The sequence below is a fragment of the Lepidochelys kempii genome, chromosome 6 (genome assembly GCF_965140265.1).
Source record: "Lepidochelys kempii isolate rLepKem1 chromosome 6, rLepKem1.hap2, whole genome shotgun sequence".
Lineage (NCBI taxonomy): Eukaryota > Metazoa > Chordata > Testudines > Cheloniidae > Lepidochelys > Lepidochelys kempii.
The window spans coordinates 58,909,367-58,930,767 of record NC_133261.1 but is presented as its reverse complement, the minus strand read 5'-3'; the positions used below and the strand labels follow the sequence as shown (position 1 = coordinate 58,930,767).

At 47.8% G+C, this 21,401-nt stretch overlaps 1 protein-coding gene across 3 annotated transcripts in view; it reads left to right on the top strand.

Annotated features, from left to right (window-relative positions):
• TP53I11 (tumor protein p53 inducible protein 11) overlaps window positions 1–21,113 on the top strand; it is a 43,546-nt gene extending 22,433 nt beyond the window's left edge. For 2 of the 3 annotated variants that reach the window (XM_073348082.1, XM_073348085.1), the window contains exons 2-7: window positions 7,768–7,931; window positions 12,150–12,208; window positions 13,935–13,983; window positions 14,414–14,510; window positions 16,828–16,929; window positions 18,886–21,113. In XM_073348082.1, coding sequence (XP_073204183.1) covers window positions 7,803–7,931; window positions 12,150–12,208; window positions 13,935–13,983; window positions 14,414–14,510; window positions 16,828–16,929; window positions 18,886–19,019 — 570 coding nt within the window. In that variant the 5' untranslated portion in view covers window positions 7,768–7,802 and the 3' untranslated portion in view covers window positions 19,020–21,113. Of the gene's footprint in view, window positions 1–5,313; window positions 5,408–7,767; window positions 7,932–12,149; window positions 12,209–13,934; window positions 13,984–14,413; window positions 14,511–16,827; window positions 16,930–18,885 lie in introns of those variants that run through there. The other variant, XM_073348084.1, reaches the window with a different exon arrangement.
• The last annotated feature ends 288 nt before the right edge of the window (window positions 21,114–21,401 follow it).

Below are 21,401 nucleotides of genomic sequence, written 5' to 3'. Positions count from 1 at the left end.
AAAGGCAGCATGATGTTATCCCTCAAAGAAATAAAAGGGTGGGTTGTTCTTCTCTTTGAGCTATTTGCAGACAGAGTGCAATGCTGGCTCTTTGTACAAGGGAGAAATGGCTTTGCATTTGGGTATCTTACATATTCCTTTCCTGTGTCAGGGAAGTCGTCTTCATGCCATTGAGATACTTCAGATGAGCTGAGCGAAGATTTAGTGCACAAAGAGCAAAGGCAAGTGGAAACGCAAGGCATATGGTCCAGGGTCTAGTGGACTGACCATAGGGCTAGGAGTCAGGACATCTTAGTTTTAATTTCAGCTCTAGCTCTGACTCACTGTGTGACCTTGAATCCTAGAGAAGCAAAGTTACTTGCTTTAGTTTCCCATTTGTAAAAGGGTTAATTAGCTAATATTTGTCAAGTGATTTATAAATGTACACAGTGAGCGTGCAGAAGTTCCCAGGCAGCCTTTTACTTATGGGCTATGAGGGAACTTCTACATGCTCACTGTGTTGGGATTCCCCATGCTGATGTGCCAACACCAGAGCCAGATGAAATAGTCCTTTGCCCAGCATGGGTATGGCCAGGTAGGAGAAATGACCATATTGGGGACAAGCTGGATTAATAAGGCTCCTCTAGAGATCCTGGCTCAAATGCATTTCATGTCCTTGTAGCCTTCAGTGGAAATGTTGTGAGATACCTGGGTAACACTGGGGAGGTGTTACTATGGGGGTCTTGTGGGATAATGGAGTATGAGATGCTCTGCAGCCTTTCTAATAAAGTGCTATGAGTGGGCTTTAGGAGACGTAATGGGCTCATGCAGAGAGAGAAGGGGATTTTGGAACTGACTTGGACATGCTGCAAAGACAAAGGGACATCAAGGCAATGTAGCAGGATCAAGGAGGCCCCAGATGTCCTGGTGTTACCTCAGTACTTGATGGTTTCATTAGGTCAAGGCTGAATGAGCCTTGGAGACTCCATGCCCCGCTCATTCCTAGAATTGTGCTTCTGGGTAATGCCTGGGGATTGAGGGGGAGGGAGAATGACTGACTGTGTTTTGGTTTAAGGGGGAAGTTTGTCCTGCTGCTGCCTGACATGTACCTGTTCTGTGGCTAAACAGACTACTTCATTTGTCAATTTGGCACTTCTCATCAGTCAATATACACCCTCCAAGCCTGTGTGGTCTGAGTACAGATTTGGCTTCCAAGACCCTCACACATCCAAGCTTCATTCTCCTTCCCAATAGATTTGCCTCTTCAGTTCCACAACTCGGCTGTGTTAGTTCTGGAAGGGGCAATGAGGCTAGGAGAAAGAAGCAGATTGGGCAAGAGGGGTGCTGAGGTGGTATTAGACTAGGGTGACCATATTTCCCAAAGGGAAAACAGGACACAATGTGGGACTGGCCCTTGCTGCTCATCCAAGCATTGCCCCCCACATCCTCCTCTTCTCCCTGCCTGAGCCCTGCCTTCCCCTGATGGTGGAGCTGGCATTGCCTTTCACCCCCTTGAATGTTCCTCCACACATCCCGTTTGCTCTTGCCAGCTGATCAAGTTTGATCTGAGAAGGTGTCAAGCAATCTTCAATTAGAGCAGCTCTTGCAGTATGTCTGTCTCTCACACACTAAAAAATTAATTCTCACATCACCTCTGGGAGGTGGAAATTTTTCTCATGAGGAACAGGACCAAAGCTGTGTTTGGGGGTTGGGGTCTAGGCACACAAGTGGCCTGAAGTAACCTTTACATTCCACGTGCCCACTCCAGTGTTGTCTTGGCATTTGGCCAGTCCCTGGCATACCTTCAAGCAGCCTCAGGGTAATACTAATGGCGATGTGAGCAAACATCCACTAAGAATTGGACTGAGACCTAGCAACTCATTTCACCAGCCATCAGATGGGAGTGAATTTTGGTTACAACTGGCCTTTGGTCAGAGTGGAACTGGTGCTCTAGAGAGACAAAAGGCCCTGTATCACATGCTCGGCCCCTGAGCCGTTGTCCCACCACACCCCCTTTCTCTGACTTGCCTGTTCTCCCTAGGAGACAACATGGTGATGAATATCCTTCCTCACTTGATTTAAAAAAAAAAAATTTACAAACCAGAAGCCTCTGGCCCGAAAGAGGGCTAGAGCAGGAGGCAGGATCAGCATTATTTCTCTGCGATATATCCCCAGTGTGGTATGGTGAGATGCTGTGTGGAGTGAATCTCCCAAGCTGTGTATCCCTTCCCTGCCACTACAACCACTGAACCCCAAATGTATGACGTTCATAAGGAAGGGCTTCTATATGTTTGGAAGCTAGGGGATGCTGCTGCTTAGGCTCAATTCCTCTCCTTGTGGCAGATTTTGTCTCTTAGCAAGTTCCACTCTTCTTTCTCCCCCACCCCAGCAAACATTGAAGGAGATGAATATTACAGCCCTGCAGCTAAATGTGCAACTAAATCCGCTTCTGCAGAGGCGAGCAATACTCACTCTGAGAGGCTGGGCCATAGGGCTTTGCACAGACCTTATCTCTGCTATTCCCAGTCATATCCTAAGGGCAACAGGGCCGGGAGCAGAAACCACAACTCTGCTTTGAGGAGCTGGAATTAGGCACTTAACATTAATGTTAACAGCCATTAATTAGTCAGTGCCAGTGATTCTGGCATCCAGCCCATCCTCAGTAAGTTATCGCCTCATTCTTTCCTCCAGGAGGCAGTTTGGCCTTGTCAGACAAATACTATGAGAGAAGGTTTCAGGGAGAAGTCAAGTGAAGATTCCGGCTTGAGCCCCAGTAACGTGAGTCAATCCTTGTGTGGTTGCTCTTCACCAGCCAGCCACAACCCTGAGTCTTGCTTTCTCTCCTTACCTCATTTCATCCATCACTGAATGAAAGTTGAACAGTCCTTAGATTCCCATTGGGCAAGAGAAGCATCTGATAGCCCAGACACTTTTTAATCTGATCCAAGTGCCTTTGAATCTGGGCAGAGTTCCTCTGGGTGGCATCCGCTGGCTCCCTTGATGCCTTCTAGGCACAGTGGGCACTGTCCGGGGTTCTCTGCTCGATGTCCCTGTCAGGTTCCCTTAGTTTGACCCTTTTGATCTCACTCCTGTCCCTGTTTCATTAGTTGTCCCCTGGAACTATTTGGTTTCCAGGACCTGTGGACACTCTCCTTGGGCTGAGGGGAGGCCCTTTAGCAGTGGGTGGGCTTCCGCCCGCCCACTTCTTGGATCCCAATAGGATCAGAAAAGAGGACTAGAATAGCATGACAACAGGCCTTCCAATGGCATCTCAGGTGCTTCCTGATTCCAGCCAACTTGGAAATCCATGGGAGCAAACTATTCCTTGTGCTTCAATGTCCAGCCAGGAAGTAGAGGTAGCAGAAAGTGTGCGTGTAGGGGAATAATAAAAGTGTATGCCAAGCTTTCTGGAGCCTTGGTACTGATTTTGGGGGACTAGTTTGGGGTCAGACTTGGGGGTTCAGGTTCAGCTGAAGTTTTGGGCACAGATTTAGTTCAGATTTTGTGTGGGAAAATTTGCATCCGATATGGGGACAAAATTTGAATTAACTATTCCAAACTGCTTCCCTAGTCTCTAGCTTTAACCTACCTGGCTTGTGCTCCAGTGTGGAAAAGGGGCCGCATCCTAATTCCCATAGCCATCTCCTCACTGGCTAAATCTCTCTCTAAGTTCTGACAGCTGCCATTGGCTGTACTGCAGCTATTCCCAAGGATGATGGAAGGGAGCTGGGCTCAAGTCAACAACTCAAAAACCTTGGATTGTACTTTTCTTGCAAAAGAAGTGTTTGGAAAGTAAACAGCAGAACTGTTTAGATGGAAAGAATTCTAAGAGTCTGGTCAGAGCCATTTCAGTAATTCATTTGAGTACAGGAGTCAGCCATGACATTTGTCCAAAGATCCTGTGGGTTTGTGTCATGGAAATAGTTGGCAATCTTAGGGAATTCTGAGACCAGAGCAACAGTGTCAGCTCTTGGTCTGACACCAGCATAGGCCCTGCTAGAGAACACTGTTCAGCTGATGGCTTTTCTTCACTACACCCTTAACTCTGGCTCAACCATGGGTTTTCCCCTTAACATGCTCTGCATTCACACATCTGTATGCCAGCAGTGCTATATGGCAAGGTAACCACCACTTGCTGAGCTCTAGGGCAGACCCTCAGGTAGCTGTTAGTGCATACTGCTCCCCTGAAGTGACACTGACAATTGCAACAATCAAGACATGATGTCCAGTCCCTTCCCGTAAGTCCACTTCCAGTCCAGGAGCGATCAATCTACCTTTGCTCAGCTTCCTACTTGCAGGTCAGTTTCTCTAGGTTCAAACACTGGAGATGTATAATACAGCTTAATGGCCACTAACAAACCTATGCATCCGTGTACAGTCAAATGGCTGTATGAAGGTACCTGAATCTCGGTGCAGCTGTGGGCTGAACCAAGCAAAACCCTTTAACTCAATGATTCTCAAACTTTTTGTACTGGTGACCCCTTTCACATAGCAAGCCTCTGAGTGAGACACCCCACCCCCTCTCCCCGCTTTATAAATTAAAAACACTTTTAACACCATTGTAAATGCTGGAGGCGAAGCTGGTTTTGGGGTGGAGGCTGACAGTGTGCGACCCCTGCCCCCATGTAATTACCTCACAACCCCCTGAGGGGTCCCAACCCCCAGTTTGAGAGCCCCTGCTTTAACTCTCTAAAGCATAGAGCCTCACAGTGAGCTGTGGCGCTGTATACTGCTTGTCATGGCCAGATCCAGCACAGTTGTAGGGTGTGACAACCTGTGATAGCCTGATCATGTTACTGTGTTAACTTACCCTGTGAATGCTTACTCTGTGCTTAGCATGCAGTGTAAACAATTGACGCGCTTTCTCCACACCTGACACCAGAATAGCTTCCCTCAGCTAACACATTTCATCTGGGATATTCTGAACAGCCCTGTCCCCTTTTGACACTAGAGTTATGTCTCCACAACAGGTCCCAACATGGCTAGACAGACACTAACTTTGCTGAAGCTAATGCACTAAAAAGAGCAGTGTGGTTGACAGCTTGGGCTAGCTGCCAGAGTCCAAACCCACCTGACTGCCTGGGTACATACTTGGGTGGCTAGCCTGAGCTGCCACCCATGCCTGCAGAGCCATGCTGCTGTTTTTAGCATGCTAGCTTGAGCACAGCTAGCATGTCCATCTACCCGCTTGGAACCATATCTCCCAGTTGCAGTGTAGACATACGCTAGCTCGGATTCCACATGCATGGAACAGCTATGGAAAAATCTGGACTGAGCAAGGGACTTGCCAGATTAGAGTCCCATGCCTGCTCAGAAACAAATGTTTGTTTCTAGACCAAGCCAAGATGGAATGAAAGAAAGTAAGACCAGGACTGTCTGATCTGAGAAGGTGCCAAGCAATCTTCAGTTGGAGCAGCCATTGCCGTGTGTGAGTCAGTCTCTCTCTCTCTCCCAGTCCTGAGTTTTGGGAGGGCAGGGGGTTTTGTCTCTAGTGCTTTATGGAACTGTGCTCCTGTGGGACTCAGTTCAACCAAGGGAAGAGAAGATTGGTGGACAGTGGCCCTCTACATGAGTTGCTCCCAAGGATGGGCTCCATTAGGAACCGCTTCAGAAGCAGGAAGGGAAGGTGAATGGCTGTCAAGGAGCTACTTGCCATTTGCCCCATAACCCATGCTGCAAGTAAATAAACGGGGCCCCACAGCTTTCTTCACCCCCAACTGTTCCCCTAGAGTAATTTAGTGTCCTCTGTGTTGGGAAATACTGTGAGAAGATGCTAAGCTTCTGACTTCAGTCTGCATCAGACATCCCTTTATACCAGGATGGACGAAGTGAGGCTCACAGGCCAAATGCACCCTGTAGTTTTTTCCATGAAATTCATGGCTGTCCTCTTTAATATAGAGGAACAGCTGGAAGACACCACCCATCCCAGCATGCAAGCTACACCGACCCAGATGGAGCACTGCATCCTGGGTTCTCTAGCCCCCAGAGCCTGAACCTTGCATGTCTGTTAAAGATGAGGGTGGCTGAAATCTGCTCTCTTTGATACAAGTTAAGTGAAGTCCTAGAGTCTCTGTCATATTGCCAGAGCTGTCTGTCACATCTCCCCATAGACACTTAAAGCTCAGGCACCCCTGCCTTCTGCATTACCATCCTCTTTACACATTCTCTCACTGGGATCCCCTCAGAAATCACAGAAAGATAGTCCTTCATTTATGCCATCAGACCACATGGTGAGATCTCAGAGGAGACTGATATACCCAGGACCTTGCTAATGTGGTCTCTTCATGATCAGTCCAGAGGGGTCAGATGAGTGAAGCTGCAGGCAACTTCTCTTTAAGAGCACTTAGTACCAGCTAGCCCAACAGAAGGTTTTAGATTGGCTGGGCTCCCCCTCCTTCTATCTTCTGGAGAGAAGACAGACTCCCAGCTGATAACAAAGCTCTTCCACCCACTATAATTAAGAAGATAAAAGCACACTGAGCAGAGGTTTAATTGGAGCAGCCATGAAAAGAATAGGAGTACTTGTGGCACCTTAGAGACTAACCAATTTATTTGAGCATAAGCTTTCGTGAGCTACTGCTCACTTCATCGGATGCATACTGTGGAAACAGTAAAAGAACATGAAAAGAATGTTTATGCTGGAGGTTTCTTCTGTGGTTTTTGAGCCTATCGTTTTGTGGCTTCTGAGGAAACTCAAAATGTAGAATTTATTCTCTGTGGACAGAATTTCCTTGGGTCTTTGATGCAGTTAGAGAGGAAGGGAACTCTGTGGATGCAGTTGCTACTGCTCTCTTGTCTGGAACTCCTTAATGGATGGTTCCCTGGAGGTTACCATTGTGAAATGGTGATGGGTCTCTGTTCCTGTGGGGACATGTGTCCACAACTTAAAAACAAAACAAAACTACTCACACAATGGGCTGTGTGGTGCTCCTTGCACACACACACTGTGGAGAGGCCAACAAGTGAATGGACCATGGTGCCAGAACTTCCTGGGGCTCTAGAAGGAGTTGCTCCTGGTCAGGGAATTAGAGGGGAAGCCAGTTTGCACTGTTGCTGCCTGTACTTAACTTGTTCTGGGGCTAAAGGACATCAGTCCCTAAGACTGTCAGGCTGGCACTGTTACCAGCCCTAAAGTAACTACGTTAAAGCCCCAGAACCTCCCTTTTTTTGAGCTCTGGTGATTTCTTTCAAATGGGTACAGAGGTAGTTGGTGTATTGACTGGGGGTGAGATGTGCCCAAAATGCTCACTGAGACTTAATATTTGACAGTCGTCGGCTGGACTATAATGGGACGGGATCACTGACCTCTCACTCTGAGCCCCTTCCACCTCTACTTTAATTTCTAGAACCCCTTTGCCAGAGAATGCTGTGGCTGTTTTCCTCAGACTTCTGTAAATCATGGAGATGAGCTATCGTGGCAAAAATAAAGCAGCAATTTAAGCACTGTGCACTAAGCTCTTCTGATGTGCTAAGGCTGGCTGTAAACTGCTTTCACGTTTATGGATATGGAATGATAGTGAGGTAACAAACAGGTAGAAATGCTCCTCATTAGTTCAAAATGAACTCAGAATCCTCTGTCCAGCTGTGGACAAATCTAGCCTGGCGTGTCATGAGAACAGCAATGCCCCATTCTTGTCCACGGAGGACACAACTAATTTTGGACCCAATCCTGCCAGGTGCTAAGTGTCTCCAGCATCTTTAATGGGAGGATGCTCAGTCCCTCATAAGGGGTTTAACCCCATGAAAGATGCTTCTTGTCAGCACTTCTGACTTTCTCTGTCCTTTCAGTTTCTTCCGAAGTCAGCAACTGCACGTGAATCACCATGGCAACCAAGCAACCCCCACCTCTAATGAAGAAGCATAGCCAGACAGACCTGGTGAGCCGACTCAAGACACGGAAGATCTTGGGAGTTGGAGGGGAAGATGATGATGGGGAAGTTCATAGGTCTAAGGTAAGATTCACCCCCATGCACTGTAATAATATAACACTATTCTGGGTGTATGGGGTGAGGAAATTGGATGGTCCTAAACAGAGGGACAGCAGGGGTGGTGTTCTTGGCTGCCCCACAGCAGGGAAAAGTGGGATTGAAAGAGCCTCTTACAATGGGTCAGACATTGGGTGTCCCTGAGGAGAGTGAGAACTGGAGAACTTGCACCACCCTCCCCCATTGTGCCCGTCATTGACCTGTCTCCACACAAAGAAGGGAAAACTGGTTCCAGGCAGTGCAGGGGGCTCAAACGTGCTGGTTTTACTTGAGCCAAACTGTTTTTAATGGGAAGGGAAGGAGGAAACGGCAGTGTGGGAACAACTTGGCAACCCATCTCTGAACCCGATGTTCTTTGTGGCAGGATAGATGTTTGCAATGGTCTGGTAACAAAGACTTGCAGAGAGACCTGTGGAGGTGAGAAGCTGGGAGATGTTCTGCATCAGGAATCTCTAGTGGCATGCAGCTAAATGAAAAGGTTACTAAAGAGACATTTCATTGCCCAGGAGTGGTCCAAAAGAAGAAGAAATAGCAAAGACCAGATAGATAATGGGATGAGGCTCAGTTGACAGTTCTCCCTTCCCCTGCCTGAGGTAAAAACAAGTGGGTGGTGGTAGGGAGGAACCCAAAGCAAAATCCCCACATCCAAACACACCCTAAACTTTGGGGAAATTCAAATGTGAACCATGCAGGATGGACCAAACCAAAATTCTGGATTGGTATTTGGACTCTGAGGCTCAGACCTCTCTAGCTGATGCAAGTTGAACTAAGAGGAAGATTGGTTTGGATGGTGGGGCTTGGTCCCCGTCCTGTGGAAAAAGATGCCTATTTCTAAACTTTTGTGAATGTAGAATAACCACCTGATCAGTGAAGCAACCTGAAATGTGATAGGGCGAGAGGAAGGAGTAAGATACATGAAGAGGGCAGGAAAGAGGAAGACAACAGAAGTGTGTTTAGGGGAGGGGAAATGGGAAAATGTGCTCAGGGCAAGAGAAAAGAGGAAATAGAGATGTCCGGAAAGGCAGAGGACCAGTAAAAAAAACTAGGCTGGGATCCCTGAAATCCTAGCATCTGCTTAGCTGCAACATTTAGAATAGCCCATCACCCAAATCACCACAGCATATTATCTTTGTGCCATAATAATCACTGGAACCCACATCCAGTGAGAGCATGTATGTGGAGGCTCGGTGACTCTTTGAATCTTTCACTGTCCTTTGGTGCAGCAAACCCTTCAGGAAGTGCTTTGCAACTGAGATGCAGCTACATCTGGTGTGGCATACAGTAGAATCGCAGCTGTGGGTGGAATTGCCAGGCCTCTGGGGGTGGCAGGGCCTGGAGTTTCAAGCTGCTATTCTCACCTTATTAGAGATAATGCTTTATAAATTTAGGAATATACATAACTTTGTGGGTGGTTTATATTCTCTTTGAGAACACAGTCAGACACAAACATCCATCCATTTCTCCCCCCCAATCTCCCCCCCTTGCTCATGCTGACACACAGCTTCATCACACACACACTGTATTGCTCATACAGAAACAGAGTTCTCCATAGTAAGCAGTGCCTGTGTAAGAGCAATAACATAGAAGCTTTTGACAGGGAATTGCAAAAGCCAGAGACTGCAAGACACTGAAGAGCAGGGATTGACAGTCGCTTGAAGGAATTAGTCACTGGGTTTGATTCTCAGTTGAGCTCATGCTGGGTTCAGCTGAGTTGGGGAGATACAGGTGGCTTTAAGATACCTCCCCGATATCAGGGCCATATGGGGCTGAATCAGCCTGACATAAGTCAGAGCAGCCACAGGAATGGTCCCCCTGGGGCTCATAACATTGGTCCAGGATTGACAGAGCGGTACACTCATCCCCCACCCCTTCTCACCTCTATCGCTCCATATTTCCTTTCTAAGCCTGCCCTGCAATGCCCCATATATGGAGGGGAAGTCAAGGGGCCTTGGGTAACTTTATATCACTTGGAGCTTCCCCTCCATTAGAAGAACCCCCAACTTGCCCCTTTAGGAGTGTCACTGGAGCTGCACAAAGAGGACTTAACTGTGGTTGAGTATCAGGCCCATAGTCTTAGGAGTTAGAGATGGAAAAAGACATACGGTATCAGGTCACTTTCATTAGATCATTGTCCACTTCTAATTCCATCTGGATCCCCCTTTATCTAAATAAGTTTCAAAATGTTGGAGCTGGGGAAGGCCTGTCCAGTTGGTTATATCTGTTCAGACTTGCTCAGTTGAAGCTCATTAATGTGAGAGGCAGGTGCAAATCAAAATCCCCGATACAAACCCACCCAAACCTTTGGGGGTGTTCACAGTTCAAACCCAGCTCTGAACTTCACAAATGACCTCTGTTTTGGAAGAGATGCATTGGATTGACTCACGCAGCCGATCAAAGCCAGTTCCTGATTCTAATTTTGCAAGTTGAATTCAACTAAGTGTTTTGGAATCATTGTGAGACGTAGCAAGGAAGGAAATGAGCATTTGTCAATTCTTGAGGCAGAACGGCAACACTTCCTTGGGTGGGAACCTGTACAGGAAATGATCCCTTGGAATTGGGTATTTAGAAAAAAGTCTGATGCGTTGGTATGTCCAGTGCAGAGATGTGTAAATAAGTTTGTCTGGGGCTGAAAACAAATCTATGCATGTAAAAGGAAAAGATAGTCTTGGTGTATTGACCGGGGGTGAGATGTACCCAAAATGCTCACGGAGACTTAATATTTGACAGTCGGCTGGACTATAATGGGACGGGATCACTGACCTCTCACTCTGAGCCCCTTCCACCTCTACTTTAATTTCTAGAACCCCTTTGCCAGAGAATGCTGTGGCTGTTTTCCTCAGACTTCTGTAAATCATGGAGATGAGCTATCGTGGCAAAAATAAAGCAGCAATTTAAGCACTGTGCACTATGCTCTTCTGATGTGCTAAGGCTGGCTGTAAACTGCTTTCACATTAATGGATATGAACACTGTCTTTAAACTATTAAACCACTGCTGGAATTTTATTGTGAGGGCACCCATTAGGTGACTTTAAGCTTGGGCTTTATGCACACAGCCAGTCAATCCACTCAGCATAATCTAATGCAGATACCTCAGAAATTAGTGCAATTATTTATAAGACACTCCTGGTGCCCATGGAGGATTGGGTTACAAATGGATGAATGGAGTAGTTTTAAAAAAAAAAAAAAAAAAAAAACCATATCTAGGTAACTGCTTTGTGCTCTTCTGGAAGGCCACCTCAGCCTAGTCTTCCCTGGGAACATTTTTATCCTGCTGAGAGTTGTCTCTGAACACCATCTGGGACTAGTCTGGCCCTGGAGGGTGGGGAAAGAGTACTTGCATAAACTTGTCACAGCTGTAAGTAGCTCTCTCTGGCCCTGAGGGCCTCCCCCATGCCTTTCCCTACATGCAGGAAATGACACAGAATGGAACACAAAGCTGTTTTTTCCTCCCCAACTGAGTGAGATGGAGGCACCTTGGTAACTGTGCAGGCAAACATGGCTGCCATTTTGCAATCAGCTAAGCTCCCATCCTGCCTGGGACGGAGAGAGAGAATGTTATTTTATTGGGGTTAGCCAGAGTCTGATAGTGTGAAATCACAGAGGGAATAGGGATAATGCTGGCGGCAGGGGGAGTGGCCTGTCTTGTCTACCTGCATTAATCCATAATTCCTAAGGGTGTACAGCTCCCCATACCTTATATCTGGTTGGGGGTACCCCTAGAAGAGTGGCTTTTGAACCGTGGTCAGAGGATGCTTCCTGGTGGTCTACAGAATAGAACACTTTAAGGGGAGTGGGAGCTATGAGGGGCTCTGCTTCTAGTGAAGGAATGCATCTACAGAATGGACATGCTGGAGAATCATGGCCCCATGCATATTTCTCCACAGCCAGCAGCCACCATCTGTGCAAACAGACAGCTACTCCCTCCCACCCGTAAGAGGAGATGTTCCATGGGGGGGGGGGGGGGAAGGAGTTTCTTAGGGGGTGGGGCTCCAAATAATCAAATGATCCTTTGGGAACTTACCAAAGGGAGCCAACAGATCTCGATGAGGGGGAAGAGATTCCACCCAGAGGTAAGATTCCCCATAGGGTTGGATATGTGCCCTCTCCTCAGACTGATGGACACTATCTGCAGGAGCTTGGGGATAGGCTGTTCAGACACCTCACGTGTTCTCATTTGAATTTCAGATCAGTCAAGTCCTGGGCAATGAAATAAAATTTGCTGTGCGGGAACCCTTGGGGCTCAGGTAAGTTTCCATGGAGAGTCTGAGTGATGAGGCTTGTGAGATTAAGGGTCATCTTGGGCTTAAATATTTACCTGGGCTGATACCTTCTCCCCATTCACATTTGCAGCCTTGCATCCTCCTTAGCCTTACTAGCCACAGAAGGGTGCCCTTGGGGCTTCTTGTCAACACAATGGTCAGGGAGGCAGATGCTTCTTATAACAAGGCACCTGGGCTGATGAGCCCAGGTGGCTGTACAGGCACTCCTATGACGACCCTGAACAAGAGGGGCTCAGGTGGACAGGTGACTCACCCATGCAGTATTTGTGTGGATGTCTCCTCTGCAGTAGGGGGTGTACTGGGTGATGTCCCCTTTGCCAATGGGTGGTTTGTGTCCCCTGTGCTGGGTGGGTGGGTAGGTAGAGTATCACACTTCAGTGTGCACAGCAGATTTCTCACTTGTGTGAGGCATGGTGACGTCCCTACCTCTTTGATGGGCCTGTCCCAGTTGTATGCTATGTGGTGGTATGAAGGTATCACTCAACTGTGATTAGGCATCTAACTTCCATTGAAATCAAGGGCAGGTAGGCACCTAAATTCCTTTGAGGATCTGGGCATAGGAGTCCCTCATCTGTGGGGGTGTCAAGTGGGGACTTGTACTCTTGTATGGTATCTAAGAGGGTCTCCCCTGTGTTCTAGAACAGAGCCCCTGGCATTAAACATCATCTGGGATCTTATGTTAGGTCTCTGCCTCAGTGATTATCTCTGGGCTCTGAATGTGGATATAGCCCCTTTTAAATACAAAGGGGCAAACCCTGCCTTTTGAGCTATTGCTGAACCACTGCTGGGGGGTGAGAAATCTCCAGGGCTGGCTGTGGACCTGAGAATTCTGTCACAAGGCAGTGTCCCAGGTGTGGACTGGATGTGGTGAGTCTAATTCATGGGTCCCAAGGTGCATTGGGGCCTCTGTTATGAGAGGGATTGGTGGGTGGGGGGGAGGAGGCCGGTGTGGTGTTTGTTTAAGCTGTAGAAACTTTTAGGCAGCTGTGAGCAGGTTTCTTCCTTCAAGACCACACAAGCTAAGAGACTACAAGGATTTGGGAGATTGTGCAGCCTGTTGGCTACAAGTAGAAACTTGTAGGAAAGGTTTGCCAAATGTGTCAGGGTGGGAGTCTTGAATGAGTAAAAGTAAGTAGTGGGACTGTATGAGCTGATGAGTTTGGGGGTAAGTTGCAGTGTGCCAGGGATTCTAGGTTGGTCCTATAGCTGATGGGAATGTCCAGTCAGGTGCCCAGCCCTTATTGGCTACTAAATCAAACGTTGTGACTATAGACAAGCCTAGAAGAGGAGAAAAACTGAATGTGCAATACTCCAGCCCATTAACCTAGCCACTGATGCCCAAAGGAGACCTGTCCTTCCTCCATTGTGCACCACTGAAATCAATCATGCCCCAAATGCCCAGCTGACTTGAGGCCTTTACCATCTACCTCAGTCAGATGCCCCAAACTGTTTGTGTTCCAGCTAGCCAGGAAATCCCTTGGTGGTTATCTATATTCCATACTGGTTGCTTCTAATCAAAGACAGTTTCTCCATCCACATAAAGAAAGGATCACAAACTGAATTCCCTTTGCCCTATATCCTGGGTGGGGGTGTCCTCTGGGATATACCTGGGGCCACCCTGCTTGGGCAGATGGAAGAGTGAGAGTGTGGGGAATCTCTGTGCCTCTGATCTGTGTTTCTTCCCATGCAGGGTCTGGCAATTCGTCTCTGCCATCGTATTCTCTGGGGTCGCCATCATGGTAAGTGGGAGAACCATTCCCAGAAAGAGCCCAACCCGGTGCTGCCAAAGTCATCACCTAGCAACCTCCATGGCCCTAGGCATCATCACTACCCTCCAAAAGCTGCTGCTGCTTTCTCTTCCTGGCCTGTGATCAGCTGTCTCTCTCTAACTAATTTTACCAACAGCTTCCCTGACAGGTTGTTCCTAACACTTGAGTCCCAGCCTCTAGTAGCAGGTTCATAAAACCACAGTTGGCAGCAGGGGTCTCATTTCTCTAATTCTCCCCCCCCCCCCCCCAAGTGACCCGAAACACAGGTAGCACCCCTGTTCTACAGTATGTGTCTCCAACCCAGGGGGAGCTGCTGCTCTTCTACTTTTATTGTCTTCAAGTGACCCGATCTCATGTAGAGCAACTGAGATTCCCTCAGTTTCCTTCCTGCTCCTTTTAGGCTCTCACTTTCCCTGATCAGCTCTATGACGCCGTCTTTGAAGAAGAATCCGTCAACAGCAAGACTCCCATCAGGCTGTATGGAGGAGCCCTCCTCAGTAAGTAATGCTGAGACTGAGCTTAGAGATTCAGTCTGTGGGACTAACATCTAACTAAGATGTTGAGAAGCTCTGAGTGAAGAATCCTAATGGGGAGGATAAAGGAAAGCTCTGTACCAGACCTAATGTCAGACCTGGGTAGGACAGAGCCAGGCAATGTTCAGGTAAATGCACCTTCATCAAGTGGATTTTTTTGTTAGCTCTAGGATCAAGAAAGCCCCCTCCCTCCATACGGTCTCTAACATTGTATTGCACAGTGTGAGGGGAGGAGATTGCAAGCTGCCAGAAATGGAATACTAGACTGGAAGGGCCATGAGTCAGAACTGGTTCAGCAGGAGGGGGTGGAGGACACAAGGCTAGATGGCCCATCTAGCCTTGACGCAGAACATGGGGGTACTGGGCTAGGCAAGGCACTGGCCTGTTCCAGTGTGGCGGTTGCCTCAGAGGGACAAGGCTGGAGTCTTTGGGGGAAGCAGGGCTGCCTCCTCCAGCGCCATGTTCTGCAACCTCCAGCCTTAGCAAGCATGGAAAGATGCAGAACATGAGTCAGCCCTCTTTCAGTGCCATGTGGGGAGGAGGAGGCGGAAGCAGCAAAACTGGAGGGTGGAGGAGCTGAAGGTGGGAGGCTTAGGGAAAACATAGTGCTGACAGACTTTCTCTTGGGAATGACAATGCATAGATTAAAAGCAGCAGAGTGTCCTGTGGCACCTTATAGACTAACAGACTGCATCCGACGAAGTGGGTATTCACCCGCAGAAGCTCATGCTCCAATACGTCTTGGTCTATAAGGTGCCACAGGACTCTAGGCAGATTTCTCTTGGGAATGGCAATGAATAGATTAGAAGTGGCAAAGAGTCCTGTGGCACCTTATAGACCAAGACGTATTGGAGCATGAGCTTTTGTGGGTGAATACCCACTTCGTCGGATGCAGTCTGTTAGTCTATAAGGTGCCACAGGACTCTTTGCCGCTTTTACAGATCCAGCACAGTGACCCCAATGAATAGATTGGTTTTATGGAAGTTCAGACTCTCAGGGTGGCGTGTATAGTAGGGAGGGGAGAAGCCTGCCGTACTGTCTTTCACTAGCACTAAACTAACACAGATCATACCCACAGCGTCTGATCACTCTTTGAATCCATCTCTGGGATGCTGAGGATAATGGACAGAGGGAGTGATGGCTGGAGAGATGATCATAGAATATCAGGGTTGGAAGGGACCTCAGGAGGTCCTCTAGTCCAACCCCCTGCTCAAAGCAGGACCACTCCCCAAATTTTGCCCCGGATCCCTCAATGGCCCCCTCAAGGATTGAACTCTCAACCCTGGGTTTAGCAGGCCAATGCTCAAACCACTGAGCTCTCCCTCCCGTCTGCTTATTACAGTGCATCCAAGTGCAAGGTCTCGTGTGGTGTTTTTTTGTTTTGTTTTTAAATGGTGGCAGGAATCACCCACGGGTACTGTGCCTGGTAGGTAGCAGAATCAGGGGTTCTGGTACATAAGGAAACCTGTTCTCAGCTTATCCGCTGCCCATTTCCTCTCCTTAGCCTGTAGCAGCACCCGGTGGTGCAGAATGGAAGCACAGCCTGCTCTTGAAAATCCCAGTGCTGTGATACAGCTCCCCTTTTGTTGGCCTCTGGTTTCCCTTTGTCTCCTCCAACAAGGAGGACAATAAGGTCAGGACAGGACTTCTCCATTCTCTCTGTCTCAGGGCTGCTGAACAGTGGTGCTTTCTGGAAAAGGCATGAACATGACTCAGAGCCATGCAAGGCAAAAAGCTTATTACTAGAGTTGGCCTATTTGAGATCTGGATTTTGGGAGAGGGAGTTTGGCAGTTTAGTGAGTCACATGGAGTGGTAGGCACGGAGCTGCAGGTGGTTCTTCCATACTGGGATGTCATGAATACCTATGTCCCAGTAAACAACCTCTTTGACACTGGGATTGTTCACAATGAGTCGCTCTAGTCCCCCTCTCCATCCCATCACGTTTGTAGTGTTTGCATTTCTAGTGCATGCATTACCATATTATCTAGGTGTGGTGGAGACAATCTTGGTTACAGGATTCAGGTTGGGGCACTCTAGCAGTGTCAAGCCTGGAAGGTGGATCCATCCAAATACATTGCAGCAACCCCATCTGTAACTTTGGGCCATCACAGTAGATTACTCAGTTCCATCAGCACAGCTCTATCATGCCTATGAGTGTTAGCCCCATGAATTAGTTGTTGTTACTTCCGAGATTCCCCATAGAGGGGTCTCTGAGCTGCCCCTTTCTCCTGCAACATCTCTCAGCCTGTGAAGCAGTTTTTCTATGTGCTCTTGTCTCAGGTCTCTCCCTTATCATGTGGAATGCCCTGTACACATCTGAGAAGGTAGTCATCCGTTGGACCCTGCTGACAGAAGCCTGTTACTTTGGGGTGCAGTTCCTAGGTGAGTAGCTCTACTGGAGGGTGTGGTGGGGCGGAAAGCAGAGGGGATTGGCCAAGTGATAGGATATCCCTTCCCCACACAAGTGCCTGGGAGGAAGGGAATCCTGTAAATGGCAAAGCAGTATAACTTGCACTGATCTGGCATTCAGTGGGGGGAAAGATTCTGCTCTTATTTACGTTGGTGAAAATCTGGAGTCCCCTCATTGAATTTAGCGGTGGTCTCTAGACTTACTGTAGTGCAGCAGAGACCATAATTGGGCCTCTGGTGTTCAGCGTGAGTGAAACTTACCCAGTCAGAGGGCTGAAGAGAGAGGATACAGTAGAGGAGGCAAAGTCGTCGATGCAGTCTGACACTTGTAGAGTGACCATCGCCATAATACCCAGCCCTCCAGGGCACAGCATCTGCCACCTTGCTTCTTATGTGGTTATCCACAAACTGTGCAGCAAGGGGGCAAAGAGGGCATAAAGCACTACAAAGTCACAAGAGGAGCTATAGGCCAGTGGGGTTGCTGACCAGCCCAGAAAGGGTTTAAATGCCACACCCTGCATCTGTTCAGGCCCTTTCTGCAGGCTACTGTTGATTGTCCCAACAACTTTCAAACAGTTCAATATAAATCCAATAGCTACCTTTTCCCTGACCCAGGGACTTCCTTGCCAAAGCCTCCAGTCAGCTCTTCCCCAGGTTGCCTATAGACCATTTGCCTGGGAAGCAACCTGTTTTCTATAGCAGTCTCTCTCAGCCTTGGCAGACATCAGCTGCTCATCATTCACCTGACTGCTTCCCAGCTGGGTCTGATAATACCCGGTACAGGCCCCAAGCAGCTGTTCTGAAATAGGCTCTGCCTCAGAATAGGCCTGGTTGCTCTTAAGAGTGGACTAGGCTGCTACAGTAGCATGCCTGTGGAAAGCGGGAACAAAATAAATGACCGCACAAGGCAGCGGAGAATCAGGCTCAGGATCTTAAACATCCTTCTTTGTTTCTTTTTCCACCACCCTCCCCCTCTTCCTTCTTCATGGGCAGGAAGTTATATTTGTGTGCATACCTATGGAATGCCATTGGTCTACCCAGCTCTATTTTACCACAAACACCCACTTCCCAGCCCACTTATTCCAGGCACTCCACAGCAAGCTGGAGCGAAGTTCTACAATTAGGTCCCTTGATTCTGCGGCATTCTGGCGTGGCAGACTGGAAATTCTATGGTAGCTTCACTTACTTTAAAATGGAGGATTTTTATTACATGAATAAGACATGGGACAACATGCTCTGATAGTAAATTACATTAAATTTACATGGTTCACACATGGTTTCCAATCTGCCACAGTTTCTTGCATAGACAGCGCATTGGCGGCTTTGTAGAGTGGCCATGGGGGAAAGTGGCAGGTTCTGGCAGGGCATAGCTGCAACTTGTTACCTACTGAGGGGTGTGTTTGTGAGAGAAGCACATTTTATTAATATTTCTGCTTTGAAAAAAACAGCAATGAAATTAACAAACTCGCTATTTAAGCAGTCAGCGGTAGGTTTCAGAACTACCCAGAGTAGGGTATTTCAGGCTGTCTGCCTGAAGATAGTTTTCTTTTTCCTAAGTGAAATTTTAAATGATTATTAGTGTAGGGCAAGGGGTAAATGCCATGGCAAATTCTGAGACTGAAATTGCACAGTACATGGGACACTGTCCATGCCCCATATGTAACTTACTCCAATGCTGAATGTGGCCCCAGTGTTATTTCTTTAAGCTATATAATCAGTTGCTTAATGAGTCAGTGAATGATGTAGTGGGGCAGCAGTGTTAGAAGCAGACAAACAGATTGATGGATAGCAATTGCAAGGCTGTCTTGTAGTTTTCTCAAATCCTCTTTGAGAATCTTCACTAAAGGGCACTAGAGAACTGCACTGTATTTAAATGTACTCTGTTATTTCACTATCAACCTGTGCCTTGTCTCCCTCCTTCTCCTTCAGTTACCACCATCACCCTTGTTGAGAGTGGCCGGATATCCACAGGTGCCATGCTCCTCCTCACCAGCCGGATCTTCTTCATCCTTATCACCGTTTACTATTATTACCAAGTTGGACGGCGACCCAAGAAAGTCTAATCTCTGAGGCTTTCTGGGGGAGGGGAGTCGGGGTTTCTGTTAGTAACTTTGCATTCTTTTTTTGGTGGTTCCTTCTTGTTCTAAAGCAATTACCTTCTTTTCCACTTACCAGCATGAATCCGTGTGCAAACCCAGTGCTGGCACCATTGCCACATGAAGTGCAGGGGGAGAGCTGACCTCTGCAGCCCCTCCTCTACCATATTCTGCCTAGAAAAGGCAAGTGAACACAGCAGGGAAGGCTGACAAGATGTAAGGACCAGTCAGGCTCGTGGACAATGGAGGAAGCTGGCCAGTGGAATCACAAACTCAGAAACCTTTTCAGCAAAGCACAAAATGATAGCAGCACACACAAACTGAATCCCAAAGGGGAGAGGAAGCAAAGGCAGCCAGCCAAGGACTCAATCCAGCTCCTGTAGGCTTGGAGCTGTTCATTTGCCTTGCTCTCACACCTATAGCCTTTCTCCCTTTAGTGAGCAGATTTCAGAACTAATCCTGGCCAGCCCCCTAAGGCAGGGCTGCTGACACAGCTCCAATCAGGTAGTGTCGTGGTTTTTTAGAGACAACACCCAATGTATTTACTCTGTGCTGACAGATCCTATAGGAATGCAGGACACACGGAGTTAAATACAGCAAGAAAAGAGGGTGGCATCTTTATTCCCTTTTCCAACACAGTCCCGTGAAACACAGCCAAGCTACATCCAAATCTTGTGTGGATCTCTTCGAGGGAGAGTGGTGTAAAAGGATGGAGAAAGAACACTTGGGTTGCATTAGGGGAGAAATGTAAAGAGCTGTTGAATAGTCTCCAAGAATGAATAAGCCTCATTGTCTTGGAAGTTTGGTATATAGTCTGCTGCTGCTTGTATTTTTTTCCTTAATTCCTATTGCAGTAGTTCCCCTGTGGGTAATGCTAGTGAGTGCTCTAGCATAGATCAGCCAATGCCACTTTAACCAGTCCCCTACTTTGGTCTAGATAAGGCCATGGTTAAAATACTCCTTATGTCCTGTCTATGCTAGAGCACCCATCTTTGCTACTGCTTGTGGAGCTGTATCGCTATTAAAAGGCTTGTGCCAATGAGGACTGCAGGGACTAAATCACTGTCTGTGGCTACTTGTGTGAATCTACTCTAGTAAAGTGAGGGACTAGATGAGCCAGCTGGTCTTCTCCACTCCTAATGTACCAATTTCCTTTTGGATTCAGCAGAAAAAAGGACCAAATGCTGAGGTCTTGTGTCTTCAGGATCCTATTTGGATGGGATAAAAGTACTTGTTGTGCCTTTTCAGGCATTCTAGGACTTTGCTGTTCTCTGACCATTTCCTCCTATTGCTCTTGAGGCTGAGGAGGACTGGTTCTTCTATGCTTCTAGTGACAATCCTGGAGAAGAAAGTACCTTGCCCCCCACGCTTTCCAGTACTATGCTGCTTGTTCTCCACTGGACTGAAACCAGAAGGATTGGCTAGATGGCATGGACTTATTTATGCACCAACAGGGGGAGCTATTGGGCTGAACCAGTATGTGCACAGGAGTAGAGCTGACAGCCCTGGAATGAGCATGGGCAGGCTCCTGGCTGTTGAGAATGAGAACTGAGGTGGCTGCTGAAGAATATTAGCTTTAAGGGCCCCAGTAGCCAGAAAAAAAATCCCTAATTAAAGTTAACATGGACATCCACTGAGCATTCATAGTAAAGCCTAGTGCATTTTCACTACCGCTCTCCCCCAAAGCCTGTTTACCTGCTTCTGGCATTTACAAACAGCTGCATGAACTTGGTCTGCTGTGTGTATTGCAATGTCTGGGTCAAGGGGGAATACTGAAAATATTGGAGCGGTTACTAAATGTGATGACTGGAAAAAAAGAACTTGATACCTCTTGCTGCACTTAGCCTGGGGTGAAAACTCTGGACCCTAAGCTACTTGCTAATGGTGCAGGTGTTGTAACTCTCCAGCCTGGCCAGTAGAAGAGCATGTATATAGTTAAAATTCATCATGATCCTCAGGGGTACTGTCTGGAATGGAACCTGTAACTATGTGGATCCTGGGTTAATTTTATTTCAGCAGGAATAGGCAGGCAGGAGGACAGTATCTTTCTTTGGGGGGGGGGGGGGGGGGTAGAAAAGTGCTGCCCCCAGCATACACCACGGGCAACCAGGGCTGAGCTTGTATTAATCAATGCACCATAGCTCAATAGGCTTTAGCTCTGAACCACTGTCAGAAGGCCCCACCTGTGAACCTGTCATGGCAGTGAACCACCTCTGCATCTGAAGCCCCAGCCCCCTTCCCTGGTTCCTGGATGGGAATGTTCAGAAGAGGGTTTTGCTGCTCTAATTTCAAGTGTTTGAGCAAATGGGTAGCTGCCACAATGATTCTGTCCTCTGGTGTGTGTTACCC